This window comes from Coturnix japonica, chromosome 1 (genome assembly GCF_054131305.1).
Source record: "Coturnix japonica strain WE chromosome 1, WE-NBRP24, whole genome shotgun sequence".
Classification (NCBI taxonomy): domain Eukaryota; kingdom Metazoa; phylum Chordata; class Aves; order Galliformes; family Phasianidae; genus Coturnix; species Coturnix japonica.
In genome coordinates, this window is record NC_140663.1 from 70,620,441 (window position 1) to 70,630,181 (window position 9,741).

At 41.2% G+C, this 9,741-nt stretch overlaps 1 protein-coding gene across 6 annotated transcripts; it reads left to right on the forward strand.

Moving 5' to 3' along the window:
* LOC146762515 (uncharacterized) lies at positions 1-6,577 on the forward strand. Of its 6 annotated transcripts, none has more exons than XR_014936821.1 (5): positions 33-132; positions 615-745; positions 989-1,208; positions 3,037-3,105; positions 3,905-4,254. XR_014936821.1 is itself a non-coding variant. In XM_085522915.1 (5 exons), the coding sequence occupies exons 2-5, from the start codon at positions 653-655 to the stop codon at positions 5,083-5,085; spliced, it is 315 nt and encodes a 104-aa protein (XP_085379041.1). In that variant the 5' UTR covers positions 33-132; positions 615-652; the 3' UTR covers positions 5,086-5,217. The 6 variants fall into 6 exon arrangements, 2 of the variants coding, with proteins under 2 accessions (XP_085379041.1, XP_085379044.1); XM_085522915.1 differs by lacking the exon at positions 989-1,208 and adding an exon at positions 5,014-5,217 and having other exon boundaries at positions 3,905-3,985; XR_014936820.1 differs by lacking the exon at positions 3,905-4,254 and having other exon boundaries at positions 1,389-3,352.
* Positions 6,578-9,741: the final 3,164 nt, after the last annotated feature.

Here is a 9,741-nt window from a genome sequence, read left to right on the forward strand (position 1 = left end):
CGAAGTTTTAACACAGTCAGCGGGGGCCGGCGCCGGGACTTGCGCCGCCTCATTAGCATTTAAAGGGGCCGCACTGGGCTCGCGGCTGCACCGAGTGAGAGGGGAGACGGCGTGGGGATCGGTCACGGTGAGGTGAGGGGTGCGCACCGTACACGGGTGAGTGTGTCGGAGCGATGTACAGGTGGCCGTGTGTGCCACAAGAGTGAGGGTGTGAACGCCGAGCTTGTGTGTGTGTGTGTGTGTGTGTGCGTGCCTGGAACAGGCTGCCCAGGGAGGTTGTGGATGCCCCGTCCTTGGAGGTGTTCAAGACCAGGTTGGACGGGGCCCTGGGCAACCTGATCTAGTAAATGTGTATGTTTGGTGGCCCTGCCAGGCAGGGGGGTTGGAACTACATGATCCTTGAGGTCCCTTCCAACCCGGGTCATTCTGTGATTCTGTGTGTGCGTGTGGAGCTGAGCGCCGCGAGTGCATGCCCGTCTGCGTGGGTACCCGCAAGAGCCCCGCTGTGCGTGGGGTTGTATATAGATACATACGCACACACGACTGCAGTCGAGAGTCCGAGATGTCAGTAGGCTCGTGGCCGTGTATTGCTGCTTGCTCCCATCCGTGTGCAGACAAACCCGCTTCTGTGCTCTGGCGGCGGTGCCTGTGAATGCGCCTCTGCCCCGTGCTCTGTATGGCGGATCAGTTCGTTCTGGACCCGAGTTCGTGTGCACTCCGTTGGAGACAAACGTCTAGAGATGAGGTGAGCATGTGTGTGCGCCTTGGTTTTGTTGCCCCTGTTTTCTTGCCACGCTGCTACTTACTTACCCGTGGTGTAATCTGCAGCCCCTCGAACTTAGTTTCATCCCACTGCTGCCTCTTTCCCTCGCAGCTGTGCTTGTATCTCTCTCACCTTCCTGCCTTGTCTTTTTTTCCTGCTCTTCCCAGTTTTTGAACAGCCTCCCTAAGTGTCCTTTTGGTGATGCTTCTGCTCTCTCTTTTGCAGTTTGCCATGTAGTCGTCATTAATTATTGCCTCTGCCTTGTGTCCTTCATTCCCTACGAGGTTCAAGCATCGTGCACCTCCATCTTCTCCACTTTCCTCAAGTTCAGCTTTGCTAGTCTGTGTTCACAGAATCACAGAATTGCAGGGGTTGGAAGGGACCTCTAGAGATCACCGAGTCCAACCCCCCTGCCAAAGCAGGCTCCCTACACCATGTCACACAGGTAGGTGTCCAGGCGGGTCTTGAATATCTCCAGAGCAAGTTCCTTGGCAAGGCACTTCTTAGGTCTAAACTTTCTGGCATGCCTGGGCCTCATTGAGTGAAGAGGAATTGTCTTGGACTGCGTATGATGTGTATATTATAGCTAATATATGTAAGTAACAAAACTCCTTTTATCTTTTAGTGAAGCATTTTGAGAAGGAGAACATCAAAACAGAACTAGTGGGATATTTGACCTTGGTTTTGTGAAACGAATGCATCAGTGTCTGGTTCAGTGAAAGTGGTTGCAGTTCTTAGCGAATTCTTGGGGTGTTTGTCAAAGATTCTTGATGAAATTTTGCTCTTCCCGTACTCCAGCCTTGACAACATGTGTATACTGCCAAAAAGTGATGACATGAATAAGGTGTGATTGTGAAGCGAGAGCTATTTTTCTCTGGTAGGATCCGTCTGATGAAGCCTTTTGAGTTGAATATCTGATTACAACTCCATATATTCCATGTGAAACTTTGCAAGTGATGGACACCGACTGAAAATGGAGTTGTGCGTATACCAAAAAACTGATTATTTTTTTGGCAGTACTGAAACCTATTCTCCGATTCTGTTATGAGGATGGAAAGCACGGCTGCGTGTTCACTGTTCACAGTGAACTGTGTTCAACCAATGTCTTGAAATGCATAAAACGTGCCAGAACTTGAGCTGGCCAGCATTTAATTTTCATTTCAGACTGTGTTACTGTTTGAAACATAGCACATATAAGTTGATTTTTCACCATGAAGAAGCACGTTTAACTCATTTAAATGAGTGGTCATTGTAGTCAGAGCTGCTGTGTTGGACAAAAGTGCTATTCCCCAGAATGTTCAGGTTTTACTCTCAGAAGGAAACTGAAATGCATTTTGCAAAAGCTGCAAAGTTATGCAAGGAAAAGTTAAGAAATACTAGAACTGAGATTACTTTTAAGCTTGAAATTCAGTCCCCCTTTGAGTAGGAATAATTATACATTTCTTAATTAGATGATCACACCTTCCTCTTCTCTCAGAATCTTGCCTTTATCAGTGAATGAGCTGCTTTTCAGAGATCCGTTTCAGCCTCCTCACTCAACACGCAGATCAAGCTATTATTTAATACATATTATATTAACACTTAGAATAGATGCAGAATTTATTGGGACTGCTTCTATTTAGCATCTTTATTCATGGTCTTGATGAGGGGATTGAGTGCATCCTCAGTAAGTTTGCAGATGACACCAGGTTGGGTGGGAGTGTTGGTCTACCAGAAAGGAGAAAAGCACTACAGAGGGACCTGGATAGGCTGGATCGATGGGCCAAGGTTAATGGCATGAGTTTCAATAGGGCCAAGTGTCGGATCCTGCATTTTGGTCACAACAACCCCAGGCAACCCTAAAGGCTTGGGGAGGAATGGCTGGAAAGCTGCCTGATGGAAAGGGACCTTGGTGTGCTGATGGACAGTTGGCTGAAAATGAGCCAGCAGTGTGCCCAGGTGGTCAAGAAGGCCAGTGGCATCCTGACTTGTCCCAGGAATGGTGTGGTGAGCAGTCATCCTGCCCCTGTATTCAGCACTGGTGAGGACTCACCTCGAGTATTGTTTACAGTTTTGGACATCTCAATACAGAAAGGACACTGAGGTTCTGTTTATACCCTGACTCCAGGTAAAGCTGCTTTTGCAGATCCTGAGTGAGATATGTCTTCCGACCATGTCAGGCTGAAAGCCTGCCCTTCTTGTAGAGTTGGGCTTTGAACCCCATTTTTTCTCTTGCTCTTTTACACTGTCAAGCATAGGTCATCATTCATTGTGTGCAGTGTTTCTCTCCTCAGGTTACTGATTCTTCCAGTGTTCCATGTGGGCTTCTCAGGGAATTGCAATCCATGTTTTGGATCCCCCAGGTACCTGCTTTCGACTTGAAAATACTTTGTGATTTTTGTGACCAATATTACACTTTACCCCCAGGGCTCTCTTTCATAACTGTTGCCTCTCGAGTCCTATTATAACCTGAAAATCTGTGCTTGCATTCCTTTGTACAAAACTCGCTTAATCCATGCTAGCTGTAGAAAAAGTATTGCTTTAAACATAAATCATACAAGAGATTAAAAAATCATCCTTTATTTTTTAAAAATAAAGATTTTAAACCAATCTGTGCAATTTTTGTGTTACTGAAATTTACAGTAGTGTGACATAAGAATTCTAGAACAGATAGATGGAGTCTATTGGATGATTTGTGGAGATTAATACTATTTTCTGTTTATAAAGTAGCTTTTTAGGGACCATAGTTTCTACTGAAGATTCTAAGAGGAAAATGGGAATTCTGGAGATTTTGCATAGTGTGTGATATGCAGATTGAGCTAACAAGTTTTGTAATTAGAAAATGTGTTAAATGAAGCTGAAATATCTGGGGATGTAAAATAACTTCTGCAATGTATTTCGTGGGGGGGAAAAAAAGAGATGACTTTCAGTGAAGTGGAATGGTTTTGTTTCAACAGTTGCAGAGAGTAATATTTAAATACAGAATATCCAAATGATTTAATGAACAGAAATTATTTTCTGTAATATGAATAAAAAAGATATTTTTAATAGTAAGCAGTATTTTTTTATTTTTTAATTTTTTTAATTTTTTTTTTTTTTTATTTTTCCTGGGGACATGTTTCATAAAATGCAGAAATTAAGAAATACCCTTTTTTCTTCCAGTTTTGGAAAATAAAGACATTCAAAGCTGAAGAACTGGCTTCAAAATGGAAAACATTCATCTTCCCAGGTCTAGTTGGAAATGTAAGAGACTCATTGCATTTTAATTGAGAATTTAAACCACAGATTCAGGGTAGAATGTGTCCTACAGTACACTCTTACACACATGCTATCATATTTAGGACCTTATGTTCACTACATCTGGTATCCATGTTGATGTCCTAACATTGTTAGTACAATGAACTGCCACATTTGAACTCTTCTCTTTACCTTCCATATTGAAAATTTAAGGTTATGGCATTCATGTAACAACAGTAACAACAACAAAAATTAAAATGTGCATTAAAATGCAAGGTTTGGTCCACTGAGTCAGTGGAAGAATTTGTTTGTGATTCAGCCTGAAGTGTATGATTGGATCTAAAATGTAGAGGATTGAATTACTGATATTATTTAATTTTACATCACAGTTTTCTGTGATCAATAGGTACTTCTCAAACACCTTCTCTGATATTGGTTTGAAGTCAGTTTGTTGACATTCTACAAAATCCAGCCACTTTGGCTTTGGGGTATCTTGGTGTTATATTTCTTGGGAGGGAGGCGTGATGTTTTATTTGTTTGTTATTGAAAGACTTTATTAGAAAATACTGATAGCCTGTAAGTCCTTTAATCTAGAAGGAAACAGAATAGTTTGTAGATAAAATACCCTCAGGACACAGCAGATGAAGGTAAAATGTTGCTCCATCAGCCTGTGTTCAGGGTACCTTTCAGTAATGACATAGGAGAGAAGCAAAGAATATCTAACAAGTATTCCACGTTGAAACTATGGTAGTCTCTCTTAGAAAGTATAACAAAGTTTCAGTGGTAGGAAAGCAAATTACTCACTCCAGTAATCATTTTCCCTTGATCTTCATATTTTCCTGTGAGAATCTTGAAGCCCATTCTGAGAAACTTGATACTGAACATGGGACTTTTTTTTTTCCAGTGGACAATTTATCAGAGAATACAGTAAAATTGGATTATGTTTATCAATGTATTTACCCAAAATAAAATTAACAAAGTACATACAAAGGTTAAAGAATTCATTTGAATGTGCTAAATGTCTGTGTTGATAGCCTATGTTACACTGCTTCAGAATAGCAAATGAAGAACAGTCCATCGCAAAACAGCCTGTGGCTTCACGCTGAGCTAGGAAGTGTTGGATCAAAGGGCTGACGTGCTCTACCAGAAGATATGCTTCAAATTTGGTTACAGTATCTGAGAATTACTGCCTATAAATAATGTTGGATACTTCCAGGTGGAGGGACTTCTTAAATGGGCTGATAGTGTTTCCAGCAGGACTGATATGTAACCAAATGCAGAAAAGCTTATGAGCAAGTAATTTTGACTCTGCCTATCTCTGAAATGCCAAGAACCTGATTGCAGGCCAGAGCTGAAAGACCCACACTTGAGAAAAAGATGCTGCTTCCAGGGAATAAGAATTTCTTTGCTAAGAGATCAAGGATCAGACCAATGGTCTGCAAAGACTGTGGAAAATTCTCCATTGACAGACTTGCATTTAAAAAAAACTTTGATCAGTTCCCAAGTCTGTCAAAAACTGGATAGCTGACAAGGCTAAAATATAAGACTGTATTACCATGCCAGTATACCTTTTAATGAAGAAACCAAGGAAAGAATTTAACACAAGCTTGCTAGAATTGTTCTCAGGCTCATTCAGTCCCCAGAATGCCTCTCTTGACCCATTACCCTCACTCACCTTCCCAGTTTTGTACTGTCCTTCAGAAGAGGGCTCAGCTCTATGCAGAAGCTTATATTCCAGGATAATTCATACCCTTCTCTACAGTGGAGTATTTTCAAAGCATGCTTAAAAAAAAGTGCAAGCATTTGCATGCACAGACTAAAGAAGACACTGTGTTAATTTTCTAGAAGAAGAACCTTAAAGCCAACTGAACTGCACATACATCCACTGAACCTTCTTTTGTGTCTCTGGCTCCTTTCTAGGCTACTAAATAGTAGCTAATGCAGGGAAAGCCTGTTTGCCTACTCATGACCTCCTGTGTCTTTTCCTTGCTGCACACACAGAACCCATCCTTTCCTTCTGCCCTACCTAAATCTACATTGGCTTCCTCCTCCATTCCTTTTTTTCTGGATGCTCCCTTTTATCACTTATCCAGCTAAGGCTTCATTGATTAATGTTCACATGGATTAATATTACCTAAAGTGAATTCACAATAGAACGTGTTTTTCTAACCGTCTATTAAGTATATCTGGAAAGTCTTTATCAAGGTGAGGAATCTATTCACTCAAGCACTGAACTGTGAGGTGACAGTCATGCTGATTTGTTTCCATATATTTTATTATTTACCATTTTTAAAACACTGGATGAATGCTGGCTGTTGGCTGAAAGGAACAAGGTGTCTACAGGCTTGAGCTCTGTGATTCTCCTCCAGTCAGGGCTGCTCTTCAGAGACAACTTTTCTCCTATTCCTCTGAACCAGGTCCCAGTAATGGTAGCAAGTATACAAGTATCCTTTCTATTTACTTGAAAAGGAGCTTAGCGAGAATATTTGGCATCTATGGATCTTTAAGAGTCTGGAAAACTGTAGTGGTTTTGTTATTTTTGTGTAATTTTAGTGGTATATTTTTATTCACATTTTGAAAATAAACATTTCACAGTAATTTCTACCTGCCAAAATTATTATTGTTTGCCACCAGTAATTCAGTATCTGTACTTAAAAGCTGACAGTGAATCAAAGTGACTTAAATGGGAAAGGAAGACAGACCTTCCAAGTGCAGCAGAAATGATGTTTGCATTAAAACTTGTAGCTCTTACATACATAGTGTAAAACAGAAAAATGTTTAAGGGCCAACGATGAATCTTTCAGTCATAGCCAATAGGTGGCAGTAAAAGTCGAGGAATAATGAAGATTAGACCTGTAATATAGAAATGGCTTGTGAATTCTCATTTCTATGCAGGGATTTTATTGGTGTCCTGGTACACTATTGTTTTCAGTGAGACTCAGAAAACTGCACTACATGGTTTTTTGGAGATCTATTTTTCCTTGTGGTTTGTATCTTTCTCCTTAGGTTTTTTGGATGCATGGGAAATGTCAACATATCTGTACAATAAATGTTAACAGTTTAGCTCCACACACAAGACTCCTTGTAGAAATGTTGCAAGCGCAATGACCAGCTTATAGATAGAATCACCCACAAACTGCTGAAACTCAGCTTCCCCTCAAAGGCCCATTAACTAGTAGGTGTGATCCATCAATAGAACAACAGCTCATGGAGAAAGTGAAGACTACAGCCTGCTGACATACAGATAGCCAGTGGAAGCAACTGGGAGCCCATTTGTCCACAGTAATGTCTGGTCAGCGTTTGGATTAGCAAATTGAGTATAGCAAAGAAAAATAATCCCAGGACCTTAAACAAGTGCGGTGGTCAAAGCCCAGGCTGTGCATTTTATACAAAGCAAAGCCTTGTGCAGCAGAATACTGCATAGGCATGCATTGTGTGAAATGAATGAAACACTCAGCATTGTAGCTTGTGCTAGTTACAATGTCACTCTGCAATAGCTGAGCACTTCCCACCTGGGCGTTAAGGGACATGACTATCTTCTGCCATAGCAAGAGAGGTGAAACATAGGAGTATCAACCTTGGGGGGAATCCAGGGTCCCTTATGTTCTACACTGACTTTGCAGGTATTCTAGCCATGTTACATCTCTGGAAGATTTAACACATTCTAACCTTAAACTAGTTTGTTTACCTTCTCCTCCTCCCCAGAATGTCTTTTAGTTATCACCTGTAGTGTTTCATACTTCTATGCTGTGCTCTGCTCCAGCTATAACATATAACCATATAAACTGCAATGAACATAAAGTAATTATGCTAATACAATATAGAAAATAGAGAATTAATGACATCTAAATCTGAATAATAAGATGTGCAGTTCAGATTGAAAATGGTTTGACATCTTTTCACACCTTTTCCAATAAGAGAAAAATTAATTGAGAGTTCTTCAAAATATGAACATTTTTTGACAGATAAAACTTTTCAATGAAAGTAGAAGCATCCATTCTACAGAAGAGTTTTCTCAGGGAAAAGCCATTTAATCACAAGCTCTATATAACACAGGAAATAGCATCCTTTGTTGAATCACTAGCTACCACAAAGACTCCTCAGTTTTCTATAGTGGTCCTGTCCCTGCTGAGAGTGAGCGATTCCTCATGTCCATGGCCCTGCAAGGGTTTAAATTAGACCTACCTTACACACATTGTGGGAGGCTGAATTTAATTTAATGGCTTCAGCCCAAAATCCAGAGGGGTACATGTTCTCTGAAGACGCTTCCACAAGACACTTTGGTAAGTACCAATTTGTTTGAATTTCTCCTTGAAATGTACTATTTATTGTTCCTTTTCCTTTCCTTTTTCACAATCATCTCCATTTTAAAGCACAGAAAAATTTATGTGGGAGGAAGGTCATCTAGTTCAATTCTCTGCTTAGAGTGGGGCAAACTTCAAAGTTTGATCAAGACACATAGATTTTCTTGTAGAGCTGAGAAGTGTAATACAATGCTGTAACTAAGACAACTGAAAAGCTCATTGAATGGCAAGGAAATTGTCATGTCGTTTATTCAAGGCAGAACTGAAGGCATTCAGTGACACACCATTATTAATATAGTGCCTTGTTTCCGTTTCAGCCTCTACAAAGAACCAGTATAAACTGCACATGATTTCCCTTCCTGCTTTGTTTAAACAGGACTATGAGTTTACATCAGACTTGTGTAAGTTAGAGTGTATACAGCAGTAATGCATGGAGACACCCAGATAGATCTTTATTGATGGTATTAATTTCTTTCTTGTTTAATGCCATGAAAACTGTCTGCAAGTTCTGTTCACTGCCTAGTAAGGAGGTGGCTTTCTCTTGCCAAGTACTTTTTGCACTTAGATCTGGAGGTCAGTAGTTCTCTAGAGGAGTGTTAAAACTGAATACCAAATAAAGGTATGAATCACGGGGGAACTCTTGTGGAGTTGAATTACACCTACCCAAGGGTGCTGAGAGAGATGGTAAAGATGATCACCAAGCCAGTTTTCACCATCAGTATTCCTAGTCAACCAAAGTGGTCGCTGAGGATTGGCAGCTTGCCAGTGTAGCTCTTATCTACAAGGAGGCTGGCACTGTGACCAGTCCTGTTTAATGTCTTTATTGATGATTTGGATGAGGGAATTGAGTGCACTCTCAGTAAGCCTGCAGACAAGTTGGGAGGAAGTGTCAATCTGCCTGAGGACAGGAAGGCCCTACAGAGGAGCCTGGACAGGTTGGATCAATGGGCTGAGGTCAGTGGGATGAAATTCAGCAAGACCAAATGTCAGGTCCTGAACTTTGTCCACAAAATCCCTGGGCAATGCTACAGGCTTGGGGTGGAGTGACTGGAAGACTATGTGGAGGAAGTGGACCTGGGGTCTTGGTGATGCTTGTCTGAATATGAACCAACAGTGTGCCCAAGTAGCCTTATGACTTTCTCCATCTCCCTGAAAAGAGATTGTAGTGAGGTGGGGATTGGCTTCTTATCCTGTGTAACAGTGATAGGATGAGGGGTGGTGGCCTTAAGTTGTGCCAGGGGAGGTTCAGGTTGAATATTAGAAAAAATTTCTTCTCAGAAAGAGTGGTCAGGTACTGGAATGGGCTGCCCTGGGAGGTAGTTGAGTCTCTGTCCCTGGAGGTGTTCAAGAAACATTTAGATGTGGTACTAAGGAGCATGGTTTAACAGGGAAATATTAGTTGTATGAGGATGGTTAGACTAGTTGATCTTGGTGGTCTTTTCCAACCTCAGTGATTCT

Excerpts from the sequence above, each read along its gene's own strand:
- LOC146762515 (XM_085522915.1), top strand. The coding sequence starts at position 653 with ATGCGCCTCTGCCCCGTGCTCTGTATGGCGGATCAGTTCGTTCTGGAC. Across the intron at positions 746-3,036 it reads GACAAACGTCTAGAGATGAG|GTTACTGATTCTTCCAGTGT; the intron begins GTGAGCATGTGT and ends TTCTCTCCTCAG. Across the intron at positions 3,106-3,904 it reads CCATGTTTTGGATCCCCCAG|TTTTGGAAAATAAAGACATT; the intron begins GTACCTGCTTTC and ends TTTTTCTTCCAG.